At 44.9% G+C, this 18,360-nt stretch overlaps 1 protein-coding gene across 1 annotated transcript; it reads right to left on the bottom strand.

Moving 5' to 3' along the window:
• Positions 1-10,367: 10,367 nt before the first annotated feature.
• On the bottom strand, positions 10,368-11,489 carry LOC125536241 (abscisic acid receptor PYL4-like). Its single transcript, XM_048699430.1, has one exon. It carries the CDS (start codon positions 11,226-11,228, stop codon positions 10,623-10,625), a length of 606 nt encoding a protein of 201 aa, XP_048555387.1. The 5' UTR covers positions 11,229-11,489; the 3' UTR covers positions 10,368-10,622.
• Positions 11,490-18,360: the final 6,871 nt, after the last annotated feature.

Raw genomic sequence — 18,360 nt, forward strand, 5'->3', positions numbered from 1 at the left:
TATGTTAAAATCAAAGTTACGGTATAAAAGATACAGATAATTTAGAAAATCATTTGGTTTGACTCAAATATATTCCAAAATAATATTTAAAAATACTTAACAGGTAAAAATAATCTCATATTCATATTCTACATATTTTTCTAATCAAATTTCATATATAACATGTTCAAATCGGAGTTACGGTTTAAATGATATGGATGATTTTAAAAAGCATTTGTTTGACTTAAATATGATCCGTGTATGAATTACCTAAAACATCAGGGTTTTTTTCGAAAAATGTAAAATAACGGTTCGGGTGTGACTTAAATTCGGACGGCGGGTTGATTTCAAGAAAAGACAAGGACTTTTGTGTAAAATATGAAAATAACGATTCGTTTTACCTTACAAAAGGACTGCAGGTTGAATTATCTAAAATAGAAGGACTTTTCTGAATAATTCCACGACGGACGAAAGAAACCCAATTTGCTTTATTATTAGGTAAAGATTTGTTTTGGATGTTTTATATGCATTAATATGCTATTTTATATTATTTTTGGGACTAACTTATTAACCTAGAGACCAATGTCAGTTTCTGTTTTTTCCTTTTTTAGCTTCGCAGAAGAGGAATATCAAACAATGTCCAAACGAAATAAAACTTTCACGATGATTTTTCTTGAACCAAAAGACACCCAGGGGACTTGGAGTGCAAGTCAGAAGAGCCACGAGGCAGCGGCAAGGGTGGAGGGCACCTCCTAGGGGGCGCCCCTACCTTGTGGGCCCCTCGGTGACTCCCTGACCTAGATCTTCGTCCTATATATTCACATATATTCCAAAACCCTCAAAAGCATCCGCGAAAATACTTTTTCGCTGCCGCAACCTTCTGTTCCCGTGAGATCTCATCTTGAGGCCTTTTCCGGCATCCTGTCGGAGGGGGATTCGATCACGCAGGGCATCTACATCAAGCCTATTGCCCATCCGATGAAGCGTGAGTAGTTTACCACAGACCTACGGGTCCATAGCTAGTAGATAGATGGCTTATTCTCTCTCTTTGATTCTCAACACCGTGTTCTCCTCGATGTTCTTGGAGATCTATCCGATGTAATCTTCTTTTGTGGTGTGTTTGTCGAGATCCGATGAATTGTGGATTTATGATCAGCTTATCTATGAATATTATTTGAATCTTCTCTAAATTCTTATATGCATGGTTTGATATCTTTGTATTTCTCTTCGAATTATCGGTTTGGTTTGGCCAACTAGATTGGTTTTTCTTGCAATGGGAGAGGTGCTTAGCTTTGGGTTCAATCTTGTGGTGTCCTCACCTAGTGACAAAGTAGTGGTAGCGAGGCACGTGTTGTACTATTGCCATCGAGGATAAAAGATGGGTTTTTACATCATATTGCTTGAGTTTATTCCTCTACATCATGTCATGTTACTTGCAGTGTTATTCTGTTCTTTATGAACTTAATACTCTAGATGCAGGCAGGAGTTGGTCGATGTGTGGAGTAATAGTAGTAGATGCAAGCAGGAGTCGGTCTATTTGACACGGACGTGATGCCTATATTAAATAATCATTGCCTTGGATATTGTCATAACTTTAGACTTTTCTCTCAATTGCTTCAACAGTAATTTGTTCACCCGCCGTATTATTTGCCTTCAAGAGAGAAGCCTCTAGTGAAACCTATGGCCCCGGGGTCTATTTTTCATCATATTAGTTCCCGATTTACTATTCTTGCAATCTTTTATTTTCAGATCTATAAACCAAAAAATCCAAAAATTATTTTATCTTTTGTTTAGTTTTATTTATCCCTATTAGATCTCACCTTTGCAAGTGACCGTGAAGGGGTTGACAACCCCTTTATCGCGTTGGGTGCAAGTGTTTGATTGTTTGTGCAGGTGCATCTATTGGGGACTTGCGCGTTTCTCCTACTGGATTGATACCTTGGTTCTTAACTGAGGGAAATATTTATCTCTACTGTGTTGCATCACCCTTTCCTTATCAAGGGAAAAACCAACGCAAGCTCAAGAAGTAGCAGGACTATCTCGAAAGACATACTTTGAGAGAGTACTAAAGAAATATAATATGCATAAGTGATCTTCCTCGCCTGCCACCATAGTCAAGGGTGATAAGTTTGGGACATTCCAATGTCCAAGGAACCAAAATGAAACTGATCAGATGAAGTCGGTTCCTTATGCTTTAGCTGTCGAAAGCATCATGTATGCTAAAGTATGTACACGCCTTGACTTAGCTTTCGTAACCGGGATGCTTGGCAGGTTCCAATCTAATTTGCGACCGGACCACTAGAAGGCTACAAAGAAAGTCTTGCGTTATATGCAAGGTACTAAAGATTTCATGCTTCCATGTAGAAAGTATAATGACCTAGAAGCTGTTGGCTATCCATACTATGATCATGTCGGGTCTATGGATAGTAAGAAATACACGTTATATTATATATTCACACTCGCTGGTGGAGTCATATCGTGGAAAAGCTCCAAGCAAGCAATAATTGCCTCATCTACAATGCAGGTAGAATAAATAGCATGTTATGAGGCCACCGAGTAGATTGTATGGCTAGGGAATTTCCTTCCCCGACTTAAAAGTGGTAGACATCATTTTCAAAGCACTGACACTGTACTTCAATAATGAACCTACAATTTTCTATGTGAATAACAACAAGTCAATTATTGCTGCGAAGCACATTGACCTAAAGTATCATGTTGTTCAACATAGAACCTAGGATCAAACTATGTTAAGCATATCAGTAAGACAAGTATGATTGTGGATCCTCTTACTAAAGGCTTACCATCCAATATTTTTCATGAGCATGTAGCTGGCATGGGATTATTGAAAGCCTCTTGATCCTGGAATTATGGGACCGCTAATATAAACCACTCCCCGTAAAGTAACATGTATTTCATTTCGAAATAGGATTTGTGCTATGAGAGGTGCAATGGCATTTTATTGGTAGTTGTAACACCTTACTTTGGTATAATATTCCTATGGAGAATAGAAAAAGCTATTGAGCCTAACGGTCAAGGGGAAGAATGTTGATCTAAGGCCCAACTAGCTGAAATGATGAAGATAATGTTAAAGGGAGGGGCCAAACACCAACGTATGTTCTCCTCGGGAGCTCGTATTCGGTGTTTCAGGCACCACCGCGCTAGGGAAGCTCCCCGCGCCAACACTGGTGGGTCGGCCCATGCAGATTTCGCATTTTATTTCCCTCTCGTTCGCTCGATCACATTTGTAGAAAAGGCAAAACAATAAAAAAATCATGAATTCAAAAAAGTTCACGAATTTTTAAAAATCATCGAATTTGAAAAGAATTCCTCTATTTGAAAAAAGTTCTATGAATTTGAAAAGTTCATAAATTTTTTAAGAAACTTCATCGATTTGAAATAAAGTTCATCGAATTGAAAAAGTGCATCAAACATTGAAAAAAGTTCATCGATATTGAAAAAAAGGTAAAGGAAAAAAGATGAAAGAAAAGAAACAGAAAAAGGAAAGAAGAAACCAAAAAAAGACCTGTCCAGAAAAAACCCAGAACGAAAAAATAAAAATAAAAACTTGGTTGGACAAAGTATAAAAGAAGAAAATAAAATATATTATCACACCCTATGGTTTGCCTGGGTGGTTAGTGTGTGTTAAACTTAAGGTGGAGGTCACGGGTTTGAATCTTGTTCACACACATTTTTTGCGTATTAGAAACTAGAAAAAAAGTGGAATAGGCCGGCCCAGCACGATGGGATGGGTGTGCGCCGGTTTCCCTAGCTGACAAGTGGTTTTGGTTTAGTTCACGTATGGTTTACTCCTGCTCCCCACATTCCAAAATCCGAAACCATAACCAATCTGAAAGAGCTCTACACAACGGGAAGATCATTTCCAATCTCTGCCACTGTTTCGGGGTAGTGTCGATGGCGCCCGAAGGGACGCCGCTACCCGTTGCGATCATCTATCTCGGGCTTGCACCACTCTTGCATCAAGCAGGCATGGGACTTAGCATCGTCAACACCAATGGTTGCTTTCATTGGTGGTAAGATCCTAAGCTACCTCTTTGATTTATGCATTAGGTGGTCTATTGTCTAGGCTTATGATCCAATCATGTCTATCCTAATAATGCAATAAAGCCTAACACTGGATTAGGTGGCCTTGGTCAATTAAAGTGGATTAGGGATGGGCCTGACCTATCGGATCCGATGTGGCGAAAGCGTTCATGCTTCCCTATTTTCAGCCCACATATGGATTGTGTTTGGAGGATGCCGGACAGCTCAGCTGTATGGACCGTGTATAGTGTTTTTGGTCGGCTAACATTTGAGGGGTGTGGACATGCACATGAACATGAAGGGAGAATATCATACAGAAACCAATATTCCATGAAAACTTCGAGGAAATCATATTTTTAAAGTTTTGAAGAAACTTGAAAAAAATACGGGATGTTAAGAGGGTGATGTTTTATCGCCACGCAAAATTTTAATTTGAAACACATTACGAGATGTGAGCTATGAAAAAAATAAATTCAGCTCTGAATAGTGACACTACTGTTCAACACTATTCAACGCTGATTTTCTCTTTTTCATAACTCTCATCTCGTAATGTATTTCAACTTGAAATTTTGTGCGGCGATAAAATATCATCCTCTTAACACCCTTTTTAGAATTTTTTTTGAAACTTCAAAACATCTTCTTCTCGTGGTTTTCACCGAATGTTGGTTTCCACTAGCAAAAATGCCCGTGCGTTGCAACGGAAGAAGAAAAAAACCATACTTCCTAAACCCAATAGCTCAAGACCCTTCCCTCTCCTCCTCCTCCCATGAGCGACTGCCAGACATGTCCTCCTCCTCCCACGACCGACTGCCAGACATGGTGACATTAGTAAACTCTTTGAAATCTTCCACACTACCACATGAGAAACAACATGAAAAGATGTGTTGTGCAAAAACATAACAACAAAAGGAATTTATAAGTGTACTGTAGGTGTGTGCAATTTAAATCACAGAAATATCTACCTGGTCGCAAGTATCTCTTCACGTATTTGTTGGCGTTGCTCAGTGATGCGGTGATGCCCCAAAAATATCACACTATAATAAAAATAGTAAAGTCTTAGGCTGCGTTCGGAAGTGCTCCGGCTCCACGCTTCTCCGGAAGCGGGCGAGGAGCTGGCCGAACGCCGCAGCTTCTAGAAGCCTGCTCCCGGAATCCGCTTGGCCCGCAGTGCAAAAAACAGAAGCTACGATCGCCCAGCTCCTGGAAAACGAGAAGTGGGAGTTGCTGGATATTACATGGAATGCCCTCCCGAAGTGCCTCCTTGAAGCACTTTCCTCTCGCTACAGGGCGCGGCGAACCGTTTTTCTCGCTACAGGGGGCGGCAAAGCGTTTTCTACAGCCGAACGATCGCTGGCTCCCGCGAGAAGCTAGCTAGCGCTGGCTCGTGGAGAAGCTGGCTCGTTTGGGAAGCCAGAGCACTTCCGGACGGGCCCTTAGTATAGCATTCTTGCTTCACTACGGAGGCAACAAAGATTTTCATGAACCAGTGTGGGCTAGGTTTAGGGACTGGGTAGCATAGCACTATTTTGTGTCCAATGATATAAGAAGCATTTTTTGCGGGGTAATAATATTAGAAGCATTTTTTGCAGGGCAATGATATTAGGAGCATTGTACAAAGATCCTCCATCGTTGGCTAATAGAACAAAGTAAAGTGTGGAGTTTGTGTTGCACACAGCAGGGAGTACGACTGCTTGTGCTTTGGTGATCAACATTATTTTTATTAGAAGGATTGTAAGAGTTTGTGACGGGCGCTAGCTGGTCGAGCAGAAAATTAAGAGCAAAAATTTGTTTTGTTCTCATAAAAATATTGTACATGACCAACATAGAATGAATCCTGTTTATTGTGATTTAGACATAGTATTTTTTTGTGCATGTTAAACAATTCCAACATAATTTGATTTTGAGTTATAATTTGACGTCAACAATTCAGATATAAAAAGTAGTTCAACTTGTCTGATGCCATTGCTATCCATGGATGGAGACGTTTAGTGCCATTATATCCCCCATTTGGAGACCCTCCCTCTCTTTCCTTTTTTAGTTTTCTGTATTTTCCTTCCTTACTTAATTATATGGGACAGCTTCCACTTTCCATTTTTTTCTCTGTCTACACATGAAATCGCCGCCCTGTTTCCTTCCTTATTCTGCCATGCGACATGTGAAATCCCTCCTCTTTCCATATGAAATCCCTGCCCTCTTTCCTCTCTTATTTTTCTCTCCTTCCTTCTTTATTCTGTCAAGAAACATGAAGTCCCTCCCTCTTGCCTTCTTTATTTTTCCCTCTTTCCTTCCTTATCTTTTATTATGGAAAGACTTATTTCCTTCTATATTGGGTCCCGAGACGGCTCCTTGATATTGAGAAAATTTGAAGATGTATATAAATTATAAAGATTGGGTTTAAGAGAACGGTATGGGACTATTTAAAAGGTGAATCAACAGCCTAAATATAATACACCATGAGTTCTTTTTAAGAAAAATACACCATGAGCTATGTCAGTTGGTAGCGACACTGGTTATCGTATATGCAGTTCAGAGTTTGATTCAGCCCACCATCGAATACTTTTTTGCACCGGGCTGTGGGCCAGCTTCGCCCGTTCGCTTGTGTAGCTTCCTTCGGCAAGGTGGGCCGGAATAATGTGGCCTGGCGGCTGAAAATTCTATGATAGACTAAGAGAGGTAATCCTTGTTACTCTAAGCATAGGATGGGCCAGCTGAGTTGGACGCTCGATTTGTGCATTTTTCTTGCAACCCGTGTTCGAGTCCTCATAATAGCAACTTTTTTTGTGTGGCCGTTTTTTGTCAGGCTTCATTGGGCCGCATGGGCCAGAACAATTTGACCAGGCATCGGTCAGGAAGGATCGATCGTTCCTGGGAAACCGATCGTGGGTGCTTGAGCAAAAAGAGCTAATATATGAGAACTTTATTTTAGTACCACCTTGCGTATGTGTTTAAAATTCAAACTGAAAGCATAAATTCACAGAAAGAAGCGTATTGTGACGGTAAACCCACGGAGTCAATCCGTGCTTTATTATTAGGGAAAGATATGATATTCTTCCGGACATGAATCGAGTCGAATTGTGCTAGTAAGATCAACCAGCTACGGCCAACTGCTGCCACACGAGCACTGTCGACGTCCAAGTTGATCTGTCAAACCTGGCGGGAGCCCTCCGATCTTGTACGTACCCTACACGGACCTCGCCCGGGAAAAAATCATCGAGTGCGCCTCGCGACAAACTGCGCCCAGCCCCCGCCCGCGCGCCGACGCGATCATTCATAGCCCAAGCTTCATCCCCAACGAAGCAAACCAACAACCGGCCGCCGCGCGCGCGCGCACGCACGCACACACGCAGCAGCTACGCGACACCACCAAGAGCTGCCGAGAAACGAGCCCCCACTTGCGCGCGCGGGGGCGCCGGCGCACGCATCCCTCGACGGACGCCAACTTGGCCAAATGGCCATAAGATTAGTCGGATAAAATCGCCGCCGAGGATACGACCCACTCGACCACCTGCGCCGCGCGCAGTCCCCGATCATCACACGCACAGCAGGATCAGTACGGGCCACGCCGGGGGACAGCGGGGTTAAGGTCAAGCAAAGCGCCGCAGGTACGCACACGCACGCACGTACGGCTCGATCCGCGCTGCGCCCCAGATTTGCACGCTCTCGAGTCCGCCGCAGGGCGCTGTGGGCTCCCGGGAGATTGATTGATTCTCTGGGATTCGAGGCCCGATCGAGACGAGGAAGAAGGAGGCACGGAGCGTGCGCGTACTGTGTCCGGCTGGCTGTATCCGGGTTGGCAGGCCAGGACGTCGGCACGGCGGTCGACACCGCCTTCTATAATCCCGTCCGTCTCGCGACAAAACGGAGCGCACGCACGCACGTACTACATGGAAACATTACACGGCACGCATGGCTTGCCCGCGTACGTGAACGTCCAGCGGCATCTCTCGTCTCCTAGTCGTAGACGGATTGCCATGGCGCGCGACCAGCGCTGGCTGGACCCGATCACGGTCCCTTTGTCCCGAGCGTGATGCCAGCCGCGAGCCTGTGCATCATGATCTACATGGTGTCCTATGCCCTTGATGACGGTAGCTAGGGACACCCCCTTGCCATCTGGGTCCATCTATACGTACCAAGACTAGCTAGGGCCATTCGCCAAGACCGCCCTAGCGGCGAGTCGGCACGTCAAACAAAGATGCTCCACATGATGCAAATCTCACTCAGGTCGATCTTCGGATCTCTGCGGTCTGCCCCCTCGTCAAGCTCTACGGAAAGGCCGTGGAACCGGGCGTGCACACAAGCGATCGAGCAGCTGAGCTGATGCTCGGAGGCGCCAAGGGCCGGAGTCGGACTGGCGGGCACGCGAAGCTTCCCTCTTCTCTCATGCTTGTACTCCTACGTACGTCGTGCAAAGGAAGCGCGGCCAGGCAAGTTGAGCGGCACCACTTGCTCGCGATGGCGCAAGCTAATCTATCCTACTCGCTCCGTATTAGCAAAGAGAGAAAGAAATGAAAGAAAGAAAGAAGAAAGCTGCTGCATGCAGGAAGGAAGCAAAACGAATCGAGCTGCTGTCCTTGACCGAGGAGAGGAGAGGAGAGGGAAATCAAATGCTGGCGCCTAGTTGGACAAGTTGGCCAAGTACTAGCTGCTTAATATTTCTTCCCTCGTCGTCACGTCGTACATCGGTACATGTCGACCCTAACCTTTCGGTTTTGTTAATGCCAAGTGAATCCTTGGCTGAAAAAGACAACCCGGAGCTGGGGCAGGCCATCACGCCAGTTGCAGATTTGTTATTTAGATCACAGCACTGCAATCATGAAATTATATGTGCAGTTTGGCCGAGCGAGCATGCATTTTTCTTCTCCCCTCTCTTTTGCAGCGCTCCCTCCATCTTTTTCAAAGCTCTACTGCTAGGTTAGTGTGATTCTTGCGGTAGAAACCAGTGACAAAGGGGCGGTACGTGCTGCTGCCAGTACTAATTAAGCAAGGACGAGAATCAATCAATCAAGTTGGTGGCAAACAAAGGAAGAAACAAGCGGGCCGTACGCATGGTACGTACGCGTGGTTTGATTCCCCCACCGGGCGCCTGCAGCCAAATTTAATCCCAAACTTAATGGCGCCATGTACGCGCGCAGCTCGGGCAATGAGGACGGAGTAGCGCGTGCGCGGTCTCAACTCAACTTGGCATATGCAGCTGCGACCTCTCTCTTTCCTCCAGCGTCGGCGAAGCGTCCGCTTCACCTCCGTCGTTAAGTCACGCTCGCGCATTTCTTCCACACTATACACTGCATTCTGCATCGTTCGGCAATGAATGCGTTTTGTTTCCCTCTGATGGATTAGTTACTGTCATGTACTACTACCATGGCATACGATCGACGTACTGACAGCAATATGTCGTCGTACTGTATGTGATGCGAGATCGAGTGTTGATTGTCTCCTTCTGCCGGGCGCTTCATGGATGAAGCATCCACTTTACCTCCATTGTTAAGTCACCTCCTGCATTGCTTCCACACCACCACTGCACACTGTATGACAGCGCTCGCATGCATTTTGATACGCACGTACGGAATCTCTGCATACTGAATTCATCTGGCTTTCTCTAATTAACTGTGCAACATCGTACTGTCATGCGCCAGCGCCCAGCAATACTATATAGCTCTCTCACGATACGAGAACGATACGTTTCTTAGCTGGAGATCGATGCATGGGCGCACGTACTAGGGCATCGAGATCCACGGGCGCCAGACTGCCAGCAGCGTGGATGGTTTGTAAAATCTCTTCCCTGAAAAATTCAGAAATTATAACAATAATCTGTCTCCTATGCAATCGCACACACGATCGACCTCAATAAGGTGGCGAGAATTCAAAGTCTCGGGGGAGGAAGATATCAAAGTCAAATGATTAAGAAATGGCGGCGCGTGATATGGAAGCGCAGAGGTGGGCTGTTGTTTATGTCGAAAGCAGAACAGCTGAGCTAGCCTGAATGCCAGCCGGGTTGATGTTGGACTGTGCATGCAGGACGGCGCGGCCATTAGTTGATACTTTAATTAGCGGCCAGTTCATGATTAGCTATGGTCGTTTGGCCAGTGGCCACTACCCCCTCCGTGGCTCCACAGCTCCATGTGCATTCGTTTCGTTTGGTACAACCTTAACTGGCCCTAATGACTATTGTATGCGTCCCACTAAACTAATTAACCACCCACTCTGCCCTCAGATATTTTGCCCACTTGGCTGTGGATTTGATTATGACAATTTGCATTGCTGCTTTTCAAACAAAGGATTTGGACACCACAATAGCACTGACATGCATCAAGAAATTTAGGGAGAACAAGAGGAAGAACGCATGGATGTTTATGAACAAGGGTTAGTATCTGGTAGTAGCACTAACACAATGATTTGTACTATGTGTAGTCAAAAATGGAAGGGGGTAAACGTACACAAGCTAGAAGAACACACGCTGATCTGATCATGATCAATCGCCTCCTCGATGGAGGCAACTAATTCGCACAAGGAGTCAGGAAACAATAAGCAACGACGATCAAATTCCTGGAAAAAAAAAGAGAAAAAGGTTGTTGGTGGACGCCGGTGAGGAGGGCCGGCATGCCCTAGGCGGCGAGGGCGAGCTGCTGGGCGGTGCGCGCCAGCGACTGGAGGTTGCACCGCACGATGGTGTCGACGAAGGTGCGCGTCTCGTCGGCGGTGTTCCCGGGGGGCACGTCCACCACGTACGACTCCACCACGACGGCGCCCGCCGACGCGGCCTCGTGCACCGTGGTCACCGACCGGTAGTTGGAGAGGCGGTGCTCGCCGCCGACGACGCGGAAGCTGAGCACGCGGCGCTCGTCGTCCAGGATCTCCAGCCGCTCGCGGCTGCTGGTGGCGGGGAGGCCCGACACCACCCGCACCTCGCGCACCGACCCCACCGCGCCGCCGTCGCCGTCCACGACGCGGCAGCTCCGGATGAAGTGCTTGTACGCCTGCGGGCGGTCGAAGCGCCGCACCACGGCCCACACCGCGCCCACGGGCGCCTCGATCGCCTGCACCACCGCCGAGCAGCACTGCCCGGCCCCCGCCGCGTGCTCGTGGTGCCGCGCCACCTCCCCCGGCACCGCCCCGCACGACGCCGCGTGCGCCGCCGCCTTCCACCCCCCGCCCCCCGCCGCCACCCGCGCCCTCTGCGGCGCCGACGGCCTCGACGCCGTGTACGGCATTATACACCTCCTCACCGCCCCTCACCTCCAGCCGAGCTTCCCGGCGTCTTCTTCCGAGCTTATGGTAGACAAGGGAGCTTTGCAGAGAGAGCTAGCGCTGGGTTAGATGGATGGTCCTTTGGCGAGGTGGTGGCCGGGCGCTTATTATACACCTGGGACAAACAAGATTGCGGTGGCCACTCACAACGCGCGGCAACTTGGCCATTTGTCTGCTGTGGTTGAGCAAGTTGTAGCCTTGCAGGTGCAGTTTTCTGAAATTCTAGGGTCACTTGGGAGGGAGAGTTGGGGATACTTTGAAGGTTCAGTTGGGGGAGTTGGGGGTAGTTTTCTCAGGAGAAACCAGAGGAAAGGTGGTGGGCTGGATTCCGGTGGGTTGCACGGAGGAAACCAGGGCAGGTTAGCTGGGCACTGGGACATCCATAGGGGGTCAAAGTAGAGCCGAGGGAAAGTGATGCGCCCAGTTGGGGATTAGGCTAAGGCCCCTGAGGGTGATTAGTTTATTGTTAAGCTTGGCTGCTCTTGTTTACTAATGCTGCCAGTGCCTCCTTTTGGGTGGAGTACATGACAACTTTTGTGGGGTGTTTTTTTTTCTTTTTCGGAAAAAGGTTGTGAGGTTAGATGTAACAAACGAGTAGTATAAATATAGTCTGAAGTATATATAACACAAGCATACGAGTTGTTAATCATGCAAGTTTTCGGTCGTTTTGTTTATTTTATTTCTTCATTTTATTCCTTCTTTGAGGGCTATACCAATGCCCTTTATTCATTCTTTCTTAGAATAAATTATGTTTTATTTTAGGTAACACCACATTCACGATTCTATCTTTCTTACATTGAAAATTATATATTTTTTAAATATACTCTACTTTAAAAAAAATATAGTTCTTACTGGAGTATTCATAACTTAAAATGATTTATTTTGGAAATATCAAATAAATCACCCGAAAAGTTGTCATTTACTCAAAAGAAGGCACTGGAAGTACTAGTAAACAAGAGCAACCAACCTTAACAGCAAATAAATAACCCTCAGGCCTTAGCTTAATCCCCAACTAGCCCATCACTTTCCCTCATCTCTACTTTGACCCCTATGATTATGTGCCCCAAGTCCCAACTAAGCAGCCCTGGTTTCCCACTAGAAACAAGCACCGGAGCACTAACCACTACCTTTTCGGTGCCATCTCCTGAGAAAACTATCCCCAACTCTCCCAATTGAACCTTACAAGTATGCCCAACTCTCCCAAGTGACCCTAGAAGTTCAAAAACCTGCACCTACAACTTGCTCAACCATAGCAACCAAATGGCCAAGTTACACGCTTGACCCAGCGCAAAAACGGGGATTCAGAAATATTTTGAACGAGTTGTGACCACTGCAATCTTGTTTGTCTGGGGCGACCGCTCCTCCCTCTCCCCTCCTCCTCAGGGTCGGCCCTGAATACACCATCTATATATGATTATTATAAGATATATGTACTCAAATATAAAGAAATATTGAATAAATACGATGTGACACATTTCTCCATGGCCTAGGGCTGGCTTTGCTAGAGACGATTCTCTGTGGCACATCATGTAACGCCATCAAAGGCACTATAACACGTAGTAAAAACAATTCATCTGAAGTATATATAACCAAACACATGAATTGTAAAAAAACAGCATGTTTGCGAGCCGATGGATGCTGCCATGCCCAAAGCGGCGATGGCGAGTTGTTGGGCGGTGCGCGTCAGCGACTGGAGGTTGCACCGCACGATGGTGTCCACGAAGTTGCGTGTCCCGTCAACGGTGTTCACGGGGGGCACGTCCACCACATACGACTCCACCACACGACGACGCATGTGCCCGCCAATGTGGTCTCGTGCACGGTGGTCACTAACTAATAATTGGAGAGGCGGTGCTCGCTGCCAACGACACGGAAACTGAGCACACGACGCTCGTTGTCGAGGATCTCCAGCTACTCGTGGCTATTGATGGCGGGAAGGCCGACACCACCCGCCTCATGCATTGACCATCGCGTCGTCGTCGTCGTCCACGAGGCAACAACTCCGAATGAAGTTCTATGCTTGCGGCCGGTCGAAGCGCCGCACCACGGCCCACACCATGCCCATGGGTGCCTCGATCGCCTGCACCACCACCGAGCAACACTTCCCTGCCCTGGCGATGTGCTCGTGGTGCCTCGGTGTGCTTGTTGTGCTCAATGAGGAGGAGACAAAGGTAAATGGTACCTCCTCCTGGGACCCATCTTAAATAAGGGCCTAGTATTCAAAAGAATATATATAAATTGATTCGGAGAACATAAAATCAAGATGGACATGGACACGTGCCCCTCCCCCCCCCCCCCTCGCCGGGGGACTTCATCACATTATATTTATTCAATATTTATTTATAGTTGAGTAAAATGGTGATTAAAACTTGCACACAATTTGCAAAATTTTATAATATGCAAGAATAAGCATATAACAATGCACATATAAAAAAATACAGTTTTCTAAGGAAGAATAAATTAGTAGCATTGGTATAACCCTTATAAAATATAGAAAATGAAAAAACTAAAAACAAATGATGAAACAACCATGCACAAAATTGCACAAAAATGTAGTTCAAAAATATGGAATACTAAGCATGTAATATTGCAATTTTCACTCTAGCATAATTTATTCTAAGGAAGCATGAGTTAAGGGCACTAGTATTACCCTAAAAGAAGAATTACATGAAGAAATAATTAAATAAAATGGTCAAAAACTAGCACACCAAATGTGTAGAACTTGCGTTGATCCAAAATATGTCAGAACAATCATATATTAATATAACTTGTATATAACTGGGTTTTTTCCGGTCCAGTCAAATCACTTGTCATCGTTCGATTGAGATCCAACGGCTTAGTTTGTGTTTATTCCTCCATCCTTTTTCCCATGCTTGTTCATCATCCACCTTCTATATACTAAAACTAATAAAAATAAAATTTTCTAAGGAAGAATTAATTAGTGGCATTGGTATTATCATTATAGAAGAAAGAAAATAAAAATAAACTTAAAATAAATGATGAATATTTGCATTTTTTTATAATATGATTGAGTGAGAATATAATAGTGCACCGTGTCAAAAATGAAGTAGAAGGAGTAAGTCAGTAGCACTGGTACTACCAATAAAGAATATCGAAAATAAATAAAAATATAAAACGATGACACAACCCTGCACAAAATCAGCAAAAAATTGTATTTAGTTTACCATATGTGACAATAAGCATATAATACTTGAATTTTCACTCTAGTATAATTTATTCTAAGGAAGAATGCTTTAAAGGCATTGGTATTACTCTAAAAAGAAGAATACAATGAAGAAGAAAAAATGGTCAAAAACTTGCACATGAAATGCGTAGAACTTGCATTCATCTACAATATGCAAGAACAATCATATAGTAATATAACTTGCATACATAACCGGGTCTTTTCCAGTTCAGTCAAATCACTTTTAGTCGTTCGATCGAAATCCAATGGCTCAACTGGCTTCTTCTTCCTCCAGCCTTCTTATTCACATGTTTATTCGTCCTTCACCTTCCACATACTAAAAAAATAAGTATTGCAAGTAAGAATGAATTGATAGTATAAGTATTTCTGTTAAAGAAGAAAGAAAATAAAAAAATGAACTTAAAAGAAATGTGACTATAACTTGCACACAATTTGCAATTTTTTATACTATGCAAGAGTAAGCATATAATAGTGCACCATATCAAAAAAAGAAGTTTTCTAAGAGAGAATAAATGAGTGGCATTGGCATTACCCATAAAGAATATAGAAACTAAAAAAACTTAAAATGAACGATGACACAACCTTGCACAAAATTTGCACATAAATTGTATTTTTTTTATAATACACGATAATAAGCGTATAATAGTGTAATTTTCACTCTAGTATAATTTACACACATATTCTATAATCTTGCATATATACGTAAACAAATCTAACATCCACACAAAAGCACATAATTTATTTATTTTTGAAATATTTGATTGCACACCGAAACTGAGAAAAGAAACATGCAAACCACCGTGCGCGCACACACACACACACACAATGAGGTACATATACCCACCCGCACTTTTTCCTTACGGGTAGACGCCCACAAATTTGCATTTTTTTAGACATCCCCACAAATTTGCATGCACAGAGTAATTAATCGATTGAGTCTTCGAACGTGGACGACTGGATGGTGAGCTGCTCTAGGCCATAAAAAATACTCGACGGATACTAAGTACTCCATCTGTAAACTAATATAAAAACATTTAGATTACTAAAGTAGTAATCTAAACATTTTTATATTAGTTTACGGAGGGAGTAAATTGTTAGGTAACTGAAGAATATTCCTCAAAAGAAAAGGTAACTGAAGAATAGTAAAATCATTTCTTTTTCGAAAAGATTGTGGGGTTAGATGTAGCAAACGAATTGTATAAAAATAATCTAAAGTAACACACACACATAAACGAGTTGTTAATCCATCTGGTGCGAGATGGGTTCAGAAGATCCAAACCAAAAGACAAAAGGGGTTAGAGGTTTACATCACAGGTGTGTCTAGAATAACAGTGGGGACTAGTTTTGGTTGGTAGATTGATTCGGACACTTGTTGCTCGTCAGGAGGCGACGGAAGGTTAATGCTACCTCCTTTTTGATTTGTTTTTTACTGCACGTTATAGTAGTGCCTTTGGTGGTGATTACGTGATGCGCCACTCGGGAATCATCTCTGCCATTGTGTGTACTTTACCGAGCAAAAATATCTTCCTGGCCTCCTCCTAGTTTTTATTTAGCCGATAAATTAAATTTTTGAGCCGAGGAGTAACCCAATGTTTCTCAAAAAAAAAAAGTTGAGTAACCCAATTTTTAGATGCATCGATGGCCGTCAGAGTCTGAACGAGGCCAACCATCAGCTGGTCTCTAGTACGTTTCTGAGATGTGCACTTATAAACAAATCCAAGCATCCAAGGCATACGAAGACAGCAAGGAACTCTCTGTCTACAAAAGGGAAATTGGAAAACCACAAGGCATGATAACAGGTTAGAAAAAGCAACCGCGATGCGCAAGAAGCCAACATGTTGGGATGAACCTTGCAAACGCGGTTGCACCGTCCGGGCGATGATTGATTGATGAACTGACAACGGAAAAGCAGAAGGGTCCGATCAAAGCCTCCAGGCAGATTCAGTGCATGCTTACGACTAAAAGCGCATGAGATCAAAACGCCTCCGCGCAAATACAATGTTTGTGTGGCGTGGCTAAAACAACAATATCTTTGGTCGACCGCATTGGCCCAGGTAATAGTCCGATAAACTATGCAGGGAGGTTGGTTCGGTGACGAGCTTTCAGAAAGTTGAAAGCTTCGACGCGCATGATCCTCCTCGCAATGATTTTGCTTGTTTAATTGGAGGGCGCCACAGTTCCATGGATTGAATCGTTCGTGCGTGATGTCAGGCACAGTTCCGTTTGGAGGAGGTTCATTGTTTAGCAGATCTTGTGTCCCAGGATAAGCACGGAAATGTCAGACGTGCATGGTTCAAGGTCGGTGATATATATCATCAGGTAATCATAAAAAATGGACTGGAGATATCAGATATGTATTGTTGCTTTGCTTAGGGGGTTGAGGTGGCATTGTTGCTAACCAATGTTTGGAGTTTGATGCGTACGAGCTACTTCAAACTTAACATCTGCCGACTCAGTTTTTTGAAGATGCTTATATGAGTAGAGTGTGTTCATAAAATTCGGTGTGCGCATGTATGAGTGTCTGCATCTGTTGTGTATTTCTAAAGAAAAGTTTCAAGTTTGCACTTATCGGTTTTCTTAGGTGGGTCCACATCTCCCCTAAAGACTTCAAATTTTGATGAGTGTTTCGGGTGATTTAGATTCTCTCGGCAATTTTCACTGTAATTTTCTTTTCTCATTTGGTGTTTTTAGGGATGATTCGATTTTATGACATTGCTCCTATAAAGAATGTTGAAGTACCCACCATGTGGGAGCCTCTGCGCTGTCTGTTGTGTGGTGGCGTGACGTGTGTGCTTGATGGCTTGGGGCGTTGGTCTTACATGGTCATGCCGCCCTGTGCATTCTAGAGCGGCTGCCCGGATTGTCCAGCTTATTTTTGGCTTCCATGTATGTTGCTAGTGTGTGCGCGGATTGTTGGGAGCCGGATGCTCCTGTGTCTCCACATAGACTGGTGGCTTCAACCCGTTTTCTCCCGGGTCGGTTGTATGTCGGTTTGTTGCATGGGTGTCCTAGTACATACTGGGGCTGTCTTCTTCTTCTCATGTGCCTGCCTGGCATACTGTTTTGTTTTCTTCGCTGCCAGGGCTTCCTTGAGCTTTCTCGCCATTGGTAGTTTGTTTGTTAGCGGTACGTTAGTTTCTCTCGCCGACTCGTGGTTGTGTAGTGCTCTGTTTCCTATCGGCAACAGTCGGCAATCCGTTAGCTCCTCGTGACAGGTGAGGTTTTATTTTGTTTCCTCCCGTGTGCCGTGTCTTTTCTTCTCATTCGCCGTCCCTTGCCTCCCTCATCGTTCCCACTGTTGGGTAACGTAATAATTTTAAAAAAAATTCTACGCACACATAAGATCATGGTGATGCATAGCAACGAGAGGGGAGAGTGTGTCCACGTATCCTCGTAGACCGAAAGCGAAAGCGTTAGCACAACGCGGTTGATGTAGTTGTACGTCTTCATGATCCGACCGATCCAAGTACTGAACGCATGACATCTCCGAGTTCAGCACACGTTCAGCTCGATGACGTCCCGCGAACTCCGATCCAGCAGAGCTTCACGTGAGAGTTTCGTCAACACGACGACGTGATGACGATGATGATGATGCTACCGACGTAGGGCTTCGCCTAAGCACCGCTACGATATGATCGAGGTGGATTATGATGTAGGGGGGCACCGCACACGGCTAAGAGAGATCAATAGATCAACTTTTGTCTAGAGGTGCCCCCTGCCCACGTATATAAAGGAGCAAGTGGGGAGGTCGGCCGACCCTTGTAGGCGCGCCAGGAGGAGGAGTCCTCCTCCTAGTAGGAGTAGGACTCCCCTCTTTCCTACTCCTACTAGGGGGGGGGAAGGGGGGGGGGGGGGGGGGAGGAAAGGGGGGGGGGGCGCCGCCCCCCCTC

The sequence above is a fragment of the Triticum urartu genome, chromosome 1 (genome assembly GCF_003073215.2).
Source record: "Triticum urartu cultivar G1812 chromosome 1, Tu2.1, whole genome shotgun sequence".
Classification (NCBI taxonomy): Eukaryota; Viridiplantae; Streptophyta; class Magnoliopsida; order Poales; family Poaceae; genus Triticum; species Triticum urartu.

Bases quoted from the DNA above. Each gene is read 5' to 3' on its own strand.
- LOC125536241 (XM_048699430.1), bottom strand. From the start codon at position 11,228: ATGCCGTACACGGCGTCGAGGCCGTCGGCGCCGCAGAGGGCGCGGGTG.